Raw genomic sequence first — 14,639 nt, 5'->3', positions numbered from 1 at the left:
GTTCCCGGGCATGTAAACTGACCCCCCCGCCAGGCAAGGAGCCGCGAACGCACTGCCGCCGGTGCTCTCAGCGACAGCAATAAGTTATAATACACTGAAAAAAATCGAATCCATTGACGTTAAAGAAAGGAGAGAGGGGTTTGCTTTACAGACGGTGTCAAACGGACAGTACGAATGAATGAATGCATGAATGAACGAACGAATGACAGAACGAGTCAGTGATTCAGGTACAGACCGTCACGGGTGGAAGGTCTCTGGGGAGCAGGGTGTTCACAGGCCCCGGTGTCTCTCCATGGATTACTCCGTAATCACAGAGGGAAAGGGCACATTAACGGTGAGAAACGCAGCGGATACCCCTGGCCACGTTCCTACTCTCAGAATCCCCGACAACGGAACAACTCCTGGCACCCTGTGACCCCCGACCCCTCCTCGGCCAGGCAGCTGAACGCTCTCCAAGGCCCCGCCCGAGGCCCCGCAGACCCTGTGGATGGCACCTCCCCTGCTACCCACTGCGAGGCTGCAGTCCGGCCCCCCACTGTCCCGCCTGCATCCCCCCCACTGGCCAGCCCGGCCCTGGGGTCTGCAGGGCTCACTCCTTCTGTCCCCCGGGGCCTGCGCAACACCCTCCTGGCAGCCACCCTGTTCCCAGCCTGCATTTTACACGCTCATCCCCTCCACGGGGACAGTCCAGAGAGCAGGGCTTGTGCTGGGAGCACAGCCAGGGGAGGTGCCCTGGGAGTGTTTTGCTGCAGGAAGGAACAGGTCTTCAACATGACACCTTTGTACTTAATGGAGGGAAGGCAAGGGGACACAGACCCCGTGTGTGTGGAGCAGGGCTGGGGGGCGGGTCTCACACTCACCTGAGTCAAACTCACTTTGCTCAAAAGTGAGGAATGGCTCTTGCCCTCCCCCCAATGTCACTTCTGATCCTGTGGCTTCCCTAGATCTGGGGGTTCCTGAGCTTCCACCACCAGACCACTCGTCACACTATTATGTGTCAGGAGGACAGACTGGTCCCCAGAGGCGTGGGGTGGGGGGAAGTGGGTGAACTGGGTGCGGGGGTCAAAAGCTACAAACCTCCAGTTATAAAACTAAGTCCTGGGGACGTGACGCACGGCATGGTGACTACAGTTAGCAATACTATATTTTACACTGGAGAGTTGCCAAGAGAATAGATCTTAAAATGTTCTCATCACGAGAAAAGAAAAATTGTGTGTGGTGATGGATGTTAACTCGACTTGCCTGTGGTGATCGTTTCCTAATGTATACAAATATGGAAACATTATGTCGTTCACCTGAAACGAGTATCATGTTATATGTCAATTACAGTGGACCCCTGAACAGCACAGGGGTTAGGGCACCGACGCTCGGCAGTTGAAAATCCGAGAATACCTCGACAGTCCGTGTCTTCGAATCCAACCAACCTCGGACTGTGTAGACCTGCAGTGCGAAAAAATCTGCACGGAAGTGAACCCTCGCAGTTCAAACCCCTGTTGTTCAAGGATCGACTGTATGCCTTGATTCAAAAAAAGGAAAAAAAAGTCTATGATGCCTCAGTTTGCTATATAGAAAGTAGGGTCGCTGTGGCTTCTAGACACTTGGGTAGGATTCCAGAGAGCAGTGTGAACACGAGTCTCTCCTGGGGACAGCGTCCCCCTCGGGGGCTCAGAACAAGCGGCCGCAGGTCTGAGGGCACCTGCCAGCCTTGGTTCATGAGCCAGACTGCGCCCAAGTACCTGACTCACTTGCTCACGGACACACGTGGGCTGAGGAGATGCTGCCCTTGGACCAGGTCGTGGTTGTGGGTGCTGCTTGCGTTCAGCCTCCTGTTGCTTCCCGTCTAGCAGGGCAGGGTGGAGGTCCCCGCGTGTGGCCTGCCACCTGTGCTCTGTGCCCCTGGAGCAGCAATAATCGAGCAGAGATGGTGCCAGTGGCCTGGCGTCACGAGGGACCCCGCTCGCCGGATGGAACGCCGTCCATCCCTACGTGCACTCCCTGGAAGACCGACACGGGGATCGCTGTAGGGATACTGCGGAGCTCAGAGGAGACGGCTGGAATCTGGGGCCTGGCTCGCCATGGCAGATGGCAGGGAATAGGGTGGGTTCTCCTCAACACTGAGACCAAAGAGCTTGTAGGTGCCAGGTGGCAGCCTCCGGGCAGGGCGATGGGAAGGCCCTGCAGATCCTGCACCTCTGTCCTTCTCGATGTCAGTCTGGTCCTGATGTCTGTGACCGCTGTGGCCCCGTGTCCCAGGATCGCTCTCCCTCCAGGAAGGTTGGCGGGTGGTGAACTGGAGGGTTGACGGCATATTCACCGTCGAAGGGGGCTTTCATCCTAATTGATTAAGACTGAAATACACACACTCACGCCAAAAAAGAAGGTGCTTTGGAGAAAAGTGGGCACCAGCAGAACAAAGGACTCAAGGTCTTGAACCTTGTAGAGAAACTGAGAAAACCCAAGCCCCACCTCTTCAGAATGACACCCGCGTGCGTCCATGTGCACAGAAGAACCCTCCAGCACTGGGGGTCTCAGCCCCCGAAGCACAGGCCACTCGAGAGACTCGCCTCCCCTGCCGGATCACCCTTGGGGTCACGGTCTCTCTTCATCCCTCCTGCGGCTCGGAATCATTCTCCCCAGAGGCGTGTCCTGCCCACCCCAGGCCAAACCTGCCGGCTGAGATCCTGCCGGTCTCCACCCCGCACTCTGTCCCGGGGCCAGATGCACAGTTTATGTCCGTCACTCTCGAGCCAAACCCCACCTGGGAAATAAACTCAAAGGCCTTGTCTTCCCTGTTTGTGTCAGAGGCCTCGGTCACACGGGGGACAGAACCCCCCTGGGGGATGTGAGCTGATCACGACTGGCAGGGTGTCCTGGCCTCGACCCTGGGATTTAGGTGGGGCTCCTGTGACCCTCTCAGAGTCCCCAGTTGGCCCTGTGGTTGTGTCGGGGTGAGACAGGGAGCCAGACATCGTCTTCCCCTGTCTCCTTAACCCCCGAGAATAAGCACCTTCCTTGCTGACGGTCGGCCCGCGGGCTCTAGCGTCTGAGCTGCCTTCTCCATAGGCCCCCGCCCAGCAACTGGGCGGAAGCCAAAGTTACCTTTATAATAGTGGCCCGTGAGGAGCTCAGAGCCTCCCTGGGGCCCTGAGAAGTATGCCGGGAGGGTCTGATGCTCGTGGCCAGACCGGCCGTTATATGGAGAGCTCAGAGTCTGGAGGATTTGCAAAAGGCTCGCACCTCGGGGCTGTGGGCCCCTGTGTGGTCACGATTCACCAGTGAGTCTGTCTGTGCTGAGTCAGTCTGAGCTCACATCTCAGGGACGGCGAAGGGAGCTGCGGGGGAGGAGCAGTGGAAGAAAGAGAAGCATTTAGGGTTTAAGAGGGAAAACAGCAAGCGCTGGAGGGGCTGTGCTGCACGTGAAGACGAACTGTATAAAAAACGAGACGTAATTAGTACATCGGGGCCACACCCAGATCTCATCAAACTGAAACTCTTCCTCCTCACAGAGTGAAGGTCAGGCCGGGCTGACAAACAGCAGACAAACTAGATGTTGAAACCGGGCAACATTTAGAGCCCCAGAGAGCCCCAAAGCAGGAGAAAGAGCCCCATCCGTCACGCAGCTGGAAGGCCCACGGTCATTTACCCAAAGATGACAAAGATCTCGGCCGCGTGCGTGCCTCTCTGTTCTGCCAGAGGTACACGGACCTTCTCACCCGGCAGTTCCCCACCCATAGCACTGTGAATACTCAGTGATCAACCCAACAGCCTGGTGCAGGGTTCCCAGTCTTTATAAAAAAATGAGACCCATAGGATGGATGATATGCCTACACGCTGTATATTCCTAAGGCATGCTCAGATTTTGACAAAGTGCCAAAAAAATGTAAGCAGGCTAGCAACTCATTGTCATCACAAACCAAAGGCTTCTCTTCCCGCAGGGGCCACGGATCAGTTGTAAACCCACCCGGTTCTTGCTTGTTCATTAAAGCCTTCAGGAACGCAAGTGACCAAGAGTGAGGCTGTTACAAGAGCAATACTGAATGCACTTGTATTTGCTATTATGTGAAAAAGAAACCATTTGGGGCTTCCCTGGTGGCGCAGTGGCTGAGAGTCCGCCTGCCGATGCAGGGGACACGGGTTTGTGCCCCGGTCCGGGAAGATCCCACATGCCGCGGAGCGGCTGGGCCCGTGAGCCATGGCCGCTGAGCCTGCGTGTCCGGAGCCTGTGCTCCGCAACGGGAGAGGCCACAACAGTGAGAGGCCCGCGTACAGCAAAAAAAAAAAAAAATAATAATAAAATAAACCATTCACAAATTTTGGTACTTTAGCTCTTAGTAATAGCAAGTGACCTGCCACACACTGTCGAGCTGCTCTGGACATACTGAAGGGTCATGAGGTCACGGCTGAGAACCATGGTCTAGATCGGTGTTCCCGGCCCTTAGACCACAGGCCCTGGGTGGGAGGAGGGCAGCCTGGAACTGCAGGAGGGGATCCGTGGATCCAAGGATCCTAGCACTCTAAATAAAAAGCCTCAAATGTGTTCAGGTGTGTAGAAATTAATAAAATTAAAATCAATTTTAAAACTTCACTGGATTCCTATTAGGTCTTTATCATTATGAGTGTTCTCAGTCCAGAGCCATTAGAAACACCGTCTTCACCGGGTTGGGGCTACTGTCTAGAGGAGAGAGTGGAGAGGGAAGAATCAAGTTTCCAATTATACACGAAGCTTCACGAAGCTTCCTATTTTTAGACAAGAAAGAGGACAAAGGGCAGCGGCAGAAAATCAGGCCAGAGTTTCTCAAAGTGAGGTCATTGGGCCACCAGCTTGGAGCTCCCCAGGAGCTGCTGGCTGAAATCTCTAGAGTGATGGGTCCTTAATGAGCTCTCCTGAGAAGGTCATCTAGGTCGGAGAATCACAGTCACTGGTCCAGAAAACGTTGTTAAAAATAGTAGCGGGATGTCGCGAAGCTTCCTCCAAGAGATTTTAAAAGATGAGGGAGAAACAGACTTGTTTGATGGCAGGACCAGGCTGACCTGTCTCAGGGGACCAGCACGCCCACCCCCAGCCCCTATTTTAGGCACTTTCTGGCCACTGGAGTGTATTGGAGGAGACCAGGTTCAGGAGGGGGCATGGGACCCCCCCACACCTGGACTCTTTGCTGTCTTCCAAAAGCCCCCAGACAGTTTGGAGACTGGAAAACAGGAAGATGATGGCCTTTGCCAAAGTAACTTCCGGTTAGACCATGAAATTATTCTGTTTACGGATTTTATGGAGATCCGAAAATGCCACTAATCCTTCTTGTGGAGGGGCTTCAGGAAGCTCGCTGATAAAGATAGACTTAAAAATGGCTTCCTGGCAATAGTTTCAGATTAGAAATAGATAAACTGTTGATTAGAAACAGAATGAATGTGAAGTCTCTTCAAGATGCCATGAGAATATCTGGGAGCAAAATTCTTTTCTATAGGAATTGAAAAAACAAAGACATAAGCCCCAAGCATGTGGACTTTTGAGAATTACTTAAGAGGCACCTGAAACTCCAAATTAAAAGTAGCTTTTAGCAGACCCAGGAGGAGCAAAGCAGAATTAGTCAAAATCCTTTACGTCTTGTCTCTAGAGACAGACAAGAGAGTTTAGCCATCAGCCCTGCAGCCCACGGTCATGGCTGGGGCACAGAGCCTTGTGATCCCAGCTTCACCCCTGAGCAGCTTTGCGACCCTGGGCAAGCGACTGAACTCCCTCAGTCTTCTCATCTGGGAAATGTGAATAATAATAACAGCACCCTCTCTTATAGGTGATGGTGAAGATCTACAGGTCGGACGCAGGCGAGCACTGGGGTCAGGCTATCTGGCACAGACCAAGAGCTGATGCACATTCACCAGGAATGTCATGATGTTTCTGCTACTTTCATTTTGAACCGAGGATTTTCTGTGGCGACAAGATATTCAGACATTGAGGAAGAGCTCCTTCCGGGGGCGGGGGCAAGGCAAGTGTTGCCCAGGAGTATCCAACTTGGGAATTTAACTCCTGCCTGTACTTTGAGTCTGTCTTCTGACCTTGAAGCTTCCCCAGGGATGCTCTCCTGTCCCCAGCTTCCCAAAGCAGATGTCGCCCCTGCCTATTTTGCCAGCTCATTTCATTCTGTCTTAGATTTTCCTTTCACTGTCTCCCAGGAGCGGACTCTGTCTCCCCAGCTGGACTGTCTGCTTCTCCCAGGTTCAGCCCACACCATGCAGCCCGCTTCCTGCCTCTCAGAGCTGGACAGACAGTGTGTACACGGCAGACAACCAAACACAGCCACAGTGTGTGTGTGTGTGTGTGTGTGTGTGTGTCTGTGTCTGTGTGTGTGTGTGTGTGTGTGTCTGTGTGTGTGTGTGTGTGTGTGTCTGTGTGTGTCTGTGTGACTGTGTGTGTGTGTCTGTGTGTGTGTCTATGTGTGTGTCTGTGTATGTGTGTGTCTGTGTATCTGTGTGTGTGTGTCTGTGTGTGTGTGTCTGTGTGTGTGTCTGTGAGTGTGTCTGTGTGTGTGTGTCTGTGTGTGTCTGTGTGTGTGTGTGTCTGTGTGTCTGTGTGTGTCTGTGTGTGTGTCTGTGTGTCTGTGTGCGTGTCTGTGTGTGTGTGTCTGTGTGTCTGTGTGTGTGTCTGTGTGTGTGTGTCTGTCTGTGTCTGTGTCTGTGTGTGTGTCTGTGTGTGTGTCTGTGTGTCTGTGTGCGTGTCTGTGTGTGTGTGTCTGTGTGTCTGTGTGTGTCTGTGTGTGTGTCTGTGTGTCTGTGTGCGTGTCTGTGTGTGTGTGTCTGTGTGTCTGTGTGTGTCTGTGTGTGTGTCTGTGTGTCTGTGTGCGTGTCTGTGTGTGTGTGTCTGTGTGTCTGTGTGTGTCTGTGTGTGTGTCTGTGTGTCTGTGTGCGTGTCTGTGTGTGTGTGTCTGTGTGTCTGTGTGTGTCTGTGTGTGTGTCTGTGTGTCTGTGTGCGTGTCTGTGTGTGTGTGTCTGTGTGTCTGTGTGTGTCTGTGTGTGTGTCTGTGTGTCTGTGTGCGTGTCTGTGTGTGTGTGTCTGTGTGTCTGTGTGTGTCTGTGTGTGTGTCTGTGTGTCTGTGTGCGTGTCTGTGTGTGTGTGTCTGTGTGTCTGTGTGTGTCTGTGTGTGTGTCTGTGTGTCTGTGTGCGTGTCTGTGTGTGTGTGTCTGTGTGTCTGTGTGTGTCTGTGTGTGTGTCTGTGTGTCTGTGTGCGTGTCTGTGTGTGTGTGTCTGTGTGTCTGTGTGTGTCTGTGTGTGTGTCTGTGTGTCTGTGTGCGTGTCTGTGTGTGTGTGTCTGTGTGTCTGTGTGTGTCTGTGTGTGTGTCTGTGTGTCTGTGTGCGTGTCTGTGTGTGTGTGTCTGTGTGTCTGTGTGTGTCTGTGTGTGTGTCTGTGTGTCTGTGTGCGTGTCTGTGTGTGTGTGTCTGTGTGTCTGTGTGTGTCTGTGTGTGTGTCTGTGTGTCTGTGTGCGTGTCTGTGTGTGTGTGTCTGTGTGTCTGTGTGTGTCTGTGTGTGTGTCTGTGTGTCTGTGTGCGTGTCTGTGTGTGTGTGTCTGTGTGTCTGTGTGTGTCTGTGTGTGTGTCTGTGTGTCTGTGTGCGTGTCTGTGTGTGTGTGTCTGTGTGTCTGTGTGTGTCTGTGTGTGTGTCTGTGTGTCTGTGTGCGTGTCTGTGTGTGTGTGTCTGTGTGTCTGTGTGTGTCTGTGTGTGTGTCTGTGTGTCTGTGTGCGTGTCTGTGTGTGTGTGTCTGTGTGTCTGTGTGTGTCTGTGTGTGTGTCTGTGTGTCTGTGTGCGTGTCTGTGTGTGTGTGTCTGTGTGTCTGTGTGTGTCTGTGTGTGTGTCTGTGTGTCTGTGTGCGTGTCTGTGTGTGTGTGTCTGTGTGTCTGTGTGTGTCTGTGTGTGTGTCTGTGTGTCTGTGTGCGTGTCTGTGTGTGTGTGTCTGTGTGTCTGTGTGTGTCTGTGTGTGTGTCTGTGTGTCTGTGTGCGTGTCTGTGTGTGTGTGTCTGTGTGTCTGTGTGTGTCTGTGTGTGTGTCTGTGTGTCTGTGTGCGTGTCTGTGTGTGTGTGTCTGTGTGTCTGTGTGTGTCTGTGTGTGTGTCTGTGTGTCTGTGTGCGTGTCTGTGTGTGTGTGTCTGTGTGTCTGTGTGTGTCTGTGTGTGTGTCTGTGTGTCTGTGTGCGTGTCTGTGTGTGTGTGTCTGTGTGTCTGTGTGTGTCTGTGTGTGTGTGTCTGTGTGTGTGTCTGTGTGTCTGTGTGTGTGTGTGTGTGTCACCATTAGCTCTTTCCTCCCTCTTCCTTCTCCTGATAATGACAACAGTTACAATCAGAGTCACAGTGAACGCTCGGTTACCAAGAATCTTCTATGCCTGGCACTGAACTCAACTCTTTAAATGCCTCTTCTCACCCTAACCCTCAACGAACCCACGGGAGCAGATGTGTTTGGGGCAGGGGGGCTGCTGAGGGAACTGGGAAGAGAACAGTCACACCCAGGTGCCCTGCAGCCACCGCCCCCCCGCCGCAAGTTCGGAGCACTCTGTGCAGAGACAGTTAAGTCCAGGGCCTGGCACGTACGATACCAACCCCACTCTTCCCAGCAGGATCTCACTGACGCCCAGTCTCCCTGCATCAGACTCTAGGATGGGAGGCTTGTCCTTCTGGGGGCACAGTTGGAACCCCTCCCCTCAGGTGCTTCTGACGTGCCCCTCCAAGAAAGACCACAACCCACGGTGAGAAATACCTATTGCGACCCAGGCACGATCTCGGGGATTTTTATGAAATGTGTTTACATTCACGTGAGGCACTCCAATGTTTTCCACCCTATTTCATTCTTCCGTTAAAAATGAGAACGAGGAGAAGTTGGAACCCATATACATCACTGGTAGGAATGTAAAATGGTCCGGTCTCTTTGGGAAACAGTTTGGCACTTCCTGAAAACCTTAACTACAGACTTATCATGTGACCTAGAAATTCTGCTCCTTGTATCCAAGAGACGGGAAAACATACGTCCACACGAAAACCTGAACACGATGCTCCTTAGCGGATCATTCACAGGAACCAAAAGGCAGAAATAAACCAGACGCCCACCAGCAGGTGAACGAATAAACAAAACGTGATGTATATCGTATAGTGGAATACAGCTCGGCCATGAAAAAGGAATGAGGCGCCGATCTCTGGACAATATGGGTGAGACCTGAAACCAACAGGCCAGGTGGAAGAGGCTGGTCACAAAGCAGCACAGATCGTACAGACATGAACCGTCCAGAGAGGGCAGATCTGCAGAGACGGAGGCAAGACGGTGATGGGCGCCGGAGGGGAGGGTGGAGGAGGGAAGAGGGGGCGTGGGGTCTGCTTTGGGGGGATGGGTTATCTCTCAATAAAAATGATGGTCGTGATCCAACAAGCTGATCTCATCACCCGGAATGGGTCACAACACGGTGGAAACTTGCTGGAGTGGCTGCCCATCCCTGCCCTGCCTGTCCCAGGGGAGTTAGGGGGCCGCGGCCTTCGGGTGGGTGGCAGGTGGCGGGTGGAGGGGGCGAGTCAAGGCCCCGTGCCTGCCTTTCACGCAAGGCCCCTGTGCCGCACACGCTCAGCACAGGCCCAGCTACGAAAGCAGGTTCCCTCTCTAGCTGCTGGGCGGCCCCAAGAGCTGAGCTATAGGTGAGATTCCGGGGGAGCCTGGAAAGGAGCTGACAGCCCCTCCTCCTGCCTCGAGCCCACAGGTGAGGGCTCGGCCTCCAGAAGCCACCTGTGACCTCGGTGGAGGGCAGGCCCGGGGCTGGTGAAGCAGGGACAGAAGAGCCTGGGTCCCCGACGCCCCTGGAGGCCCCGCGGCTGCCAGCCCCGCACTGTCTGTATGAGCAGCCAAAGGACCCTCTAAAGGAGGCGCCATCTGGCAAATACATGAGCCCAGGACACAGCGGCTCCCCTGCCCTGGGTGTCCGGGGGGAGTGACAGGCCACGTACCTCGTGATCTTAAATATCCTCAGGAGGCGTACGCATCTCAGCACGGAGATGCCCAGCGGCGACATGACCTTGGTCTCCACCAGGATGGTCTCCAGGATGCCGCCGCACACGACGAAGCAGTCGAAGCGGTTGAAGAGAGACACGAAGTAGGCCTGCAGCCCCAGGCTGTACGTCTTGAGCAGCATCTCGGCCGTGAACAGGGCCAGCAGCGCCTTGTTGGCCGTGTCTGGGGGGATCCACACGGGGCAGAGGAGGTGAGCGTGGCGGATCCCCGCGGGGAAACCCCAAAGCTCGATCCCGCCACACGCCCCTCCCTGCATGGACTTGGTGGGGAGGGGCCTAGTTACAACCGCAGCAAACCCCCAGCATGGCCCCTACCCCCTGCCCCCTCTGCCTCTCACAGCGACTCTGCCAGGTAGCAGGGCTGCTGCCACGCCCACTTCCAGAGACGAGAAGTGAGGCGCGAGGGGCAGCCATCTGCCTAGACCGACCAGCCAAGAGCCGGAGCCGGGGTCCTTGTCTGCCCTTGCCACCGGGAGACGAGCCCCATCTGGGTTCCGGGAGATACCCCGGGTCCAGGCCGTGTTCGCCTGACCCCTGGGTCGGTTCCGGGGCTCTGGCCAGGGAGATCCCTTCCGGGGCCCAGGGAGGGGTGGTGGGACCCACTGCCGTCGAGGACATTCCCTGTGCTCAGGCCACACTTGTCCTCTCCCTGGCTTTGTGCTCTCTGCCCCTCACAGGTTTGGCCAGCACACCTGGAGGCCATACTGAGGCCCCAGGTACTGAAAACCCACTGCAGGCAGAGGGTCGGTAGTCAAAGATCTGATGTAGCCCGACAAGCCAGAGCTCGCGACCGTGTCTCCTGGACCCAACGGTGGCGGGGGGTGTCGCCTGGCCAGGGGAGCCCCATCTGTGTAGAGTGAGCTGGTGTGGTTTTTTTTTTTTTTTTGTTCAACTTGAATTTTAAAGAGAATCTTATAAGTTTGATATATCTGAGACCCAGGTGAATTGCTGGTTACCTTATTTTTATTTCAAGGTTCTTTTTGCGGTACGCGGGCCTCTCACCGCTGTGGCCTCTCCCATCGCGGAGCACAGGCTCTGGACGCGCAGGCCCAGCGGCCACGGCTCACGGGCCCAGCCGCTCCGCGGCATGTGGGATCCTCCCGGACCGGGGCACGCACCTGCGTCCCCCGCATCGGCAGGCGGACTCTCAACCGCTGCGCCACCAGGGGAGCCCAAGAGCTGGTGCGTTTGAACGGCTCACGAGCTGCCAGGCCGCGGTGTGTCCGGCGTGGCCCGCCCCGGGGCAGGGCCGAGTCAGCCCGAGTAACGCGGGCCGGCCGGGCGGCCTCTCACCTTGGACTTCCGTGAGCCAGTGGGGCTGGTTGTAGTGCTCAGAGGCGATGGTGAGCGTGTTAAGGAAAACCAGGAAGATGACAAGCCAGTAGAAGGCGCTCGACTTCACGGCCGCGCGGCACTTCCTCCTGCAGAAGCGATTCCACCGGCGCCAGTAGCGGCTGCAAAGGGGCAGAGGAGGAGGACGGGGCGGGAGGCGGCTGTGAATTCAGGTCCCCGGCCGACATGCCCCAGGGTGGCCACCTCCCTCCCCTGAACTGGCCCGACCTCACCAGGGCCGAAGAGACGAGCGTCCCACCAAGGTCACCGGCTCGTGGCTGGTGGCGTGGCCTTTGCGGGCGGTCCCTGCTCCTCTGGGACCGTGGCCCCCTGGCCTGTGACCCCGAGCAAGGCCAGCCTTGTGTGAGGGTCTGGCCTAAAGCCGAAGGGAGGTTATTTAATTTCATAGTAACGGCCTCACTAGACGTATTGCAAGTCGTAAGACGAGTATTACTAGGACTAGTAATGGTCACCATTAGCGAACCCCATGTCTGGCTGGTACCATATCAGCACTTCTCATGCCTTCTCCCAGATCCTTTAAACACGTCTGCAAAGCAGGTGTTGTCCCGATTTTCAGGAGAAAACCAAGGACCCTGGAGTTGGGCGTCTGGACTGACACCGGGTGAGGGCAGAGCCAGCGGCGTCCCCTCCCACTGCCTGCAGCCCAGGCGCCAGGCGCTCCCCTAGCTGCCTCATCCGTGAAGAGTGGGAGGTGAATCTGGACCAGACGTGCTTGCCTTGAAGGGGAGGCTGTGGAGTCCTTTGAGATTACATCCTCTGTTCAGAACAACGGGCAGACTGCCCCCACCTCTACACGCAAGTTCACACCATATGTGGGCCCTGAAAGCTCATCCATGGGCCGCGGGACACTCGCCCCCATGGCCTCTGGTTAGGGACTTTCATCAAACCTGGCTGTACATAGAACCACCTGGGGAAAGTTAAAAAAAAACAACAAACACACACACCAGGCCTCGGGCCCCAACCCAATAAAATCTGATTGTCTGGGGTTGAGTAATTTTTAAATAACCCCCAAATACCGTTGCTGTTTGCTAAGGTTCCCCAGATGGTTCTCATGTGTAACCGTGGTTGACAACCGTGAAGCCAGATGACCCCAAGGAAATGCTCACATTTTAGAATTCAGTGGTGACGGGTTTACAGCTTGCCCCCAGTTTCATCCTCCTGATACCGAGAGAATGTGCAGATATATTTGGTAATTCCGTTGACCAAACAGTTACCAGTTTAACACCATGTGAGGAGGGAAGGACAGGGGTGCCAGGGAGACTGCGGGGGCCCTGTATCGAGAGGGGATCTGATTCCAGAAAACCAAACACAACGAGAGCAGGCACACGGTCAACGTCCAGCTGGGGGATGGTAAGAGGGTGCCGTGGCCAGCGTCGGGCTGGAGGTGATGGAGGCCACAGCTTTACTCACGGAAGGAGAGGGAGGCGACGTGGACTTTGGAGGCGGAGTCAGCAGGCCCTTGACCCTGGCCACGAGTGCGGGGGAGAGAGAAAGGGTGGAGGGGTGTCTGGAGGAGGCCCTGTCACCAGCATGGGTGCCCTGCGGAGGGGGGCTCGACCGGAAAACGCCTTGAGGTACTTGCAGGTCGTGTCCGTAGGGACACCCGCTGGGCGGCTGAGGACAGAGCTCCCGCTTTGGGACAGAAGGCGGAGCGGGTGGTGGTGATGGCTGTCGTCCTGGACACCTGCACTCATATCTGCATGAAGTCACAGGTCGCCAGGTCCCCAGGCTCAGGACTCTGTTGTCAGTACCCTCCACACGCCCCAGATGGCCTTCCAGAGAGCTTGACTTTATTTATATTTCTACTCTGTTATTTTTGTTACCTACGGCTGTGGGAAATCCTGCTGCCACACCTTTGTTGAAATCTGTTCTGAGATTAGAAAGCGAGGGGCACATCTAAGGTGGGCCTTGCTGCCTGGGAGCTGCAGGAGGACCTGGCTTTGGCTTGTAGGGCAGGGAGGGAAGAAAGGATTAAGGGGGTGGTGTTCTGACCTGACCTCACCCCCGTCACTGAGGGGGCGGGGACGCCACCTCCAGGGAGCACCAAACCTTGGCAGGGACGTTTGCTGCCACCGGTGGGGAGAGTCGCTACATGGAGAAGAAAGGCCTGGGGATCAGAAGACAGTGGTTCCCAATGCACTGTGGAGGCTTCCATGCTCCAGACGCACCACCGGGCGACAGAAAGGGTGGCGGAGGGCGCAGGGGGGAAAAGGCAATGGGACGGGGCCCAGGTGGTCCCTAGTGGGGGGGCGGCCTCTGGCGGTGCTGGACCACGGCGCTCAGGCACCTGCTCTCGCCAGGGCGGGACCCTGCTTCTCTCCTGCGATCGAGCTTGGTGATATTGCAGACAAAGTTGGTAAGACTTTTTTTTCCCCCCGAAAAACGAGTTTTCAGGACAAACTCATATCCAGTCTCAAAATAGCGTCAACTACCAATTGGCACTTGCCATCTGCCTCTACAAGGATTAAATCATGAGCTGCTGCAGCTGCTGACCTTCGACACCCCCTGAAAGGAGTTCAGGGTGGAGATCAGGAATGAGGCCCTCTGTGCTCTGGGAAAAACGAACTTCTCTTATTTACAAAAACACTAAGATCCTTCATGGTGACATCTGCTGCCCGTGACTAGCAGAAACCTTCACGAGATGAGCAGAAACCTTCTGCAGAAAATATGTGCTGGATTGTATGTACTCCCCCTTCAAAAAAATCACATATGTACTGACTTTCCCCCTGCCTCTTAGGAGTAGTTTCTCAGTTATCCGAGATGCTGTTTCCTGGGCTGTAGTCCTCATTTTTCCCCGAATAAGACTTAACTCACAACCCTCACATTGTGCATTTTTTTAAGTCGGCAATAGGTTACACTGTAGTTGCAAAGAATGTTTTGAATAGAGACAAGCTCATTTACAAAAGTCACCAATAATTGTGATTCGGAGGCCAAAGGAATCACGGTGGCTTTCTTCCACATTTTGGAGGAACCGACTCCAACTCTGTCTCACACCCAGAACTTGACTGCGCTCTTCCCCAAGTTTGGGGCTGGTGGATGCAGGTGCCACATCCCGGGGTCTGGAGCTGCTCTGCTGGAGGCCCTGCAGCTGCAGCTGTGATGGACGGGGTGACACCCGTGGAATCGTGCGCTCCCGAGACAGCCACTCAGGAGAGCCACGTGGGTTCAGGCCGGGGCGGGGGTGGAGTAATTACCATGCAGAGAAAGTATTTAAAGATAATTACACACCTCCCACCCTTCAAAATATAGCTTTGCTT

The 14,639-nt window shown here is 55.1% G+C and overlaps 1 protein-coding gene across 2 annotated transcripts in view; it reads right to left on the bottom strand.

Annotated features, from left to right (window-relative positions):
* The window catches only part of CACNA1C (calcium voltage-gated channel subunit alpha1 C), a 435,574-nt gene that overhangs the window by 88,985 nt on the left and 331,950 nt on the right, over window positions 1–14,639 (bottom strand). For both annotated transcript variants that reach the window (XM_007469483.1, XM_007469484.1), the window contains exons 11-12: window positions 11,323–11,483; window positions 9,967–10,192 (exon numbers count right to left, since the gene is read on the bottom strand). In XM_007469483.1, the coding sequence (XP_007469545.1) occupies window positions 9,967–10,192; window positions 11,323–11,483 (387 nt within the window). The remainder of the gene's footprint in view (window positions 1–9,966; window positions 10,193–11,322; window positions 11,484–14,639) is intronic.

The sequence above is a fragment of the Lipotes vexillifer genome, unplaced genomic scaffold (genome assembly GCF_000442215.2).
Source record: "Lipotes vexillifer unplaced genomic scaffold, Lipotes_vexillifer_v1.1 scaffold395, whole genome shotgun sequence".
Lineage (NCBI taxonomy): Eukaryota > Metazoa > Chordata > Mammalia > Artiodactyla > Lipotidae > Lipotes > Lipotes vexillifer.
Note: the sequence above shows the minus strand (reverse complement) of the source record. Positions and strands in the feature narration are given on the sequence as shown.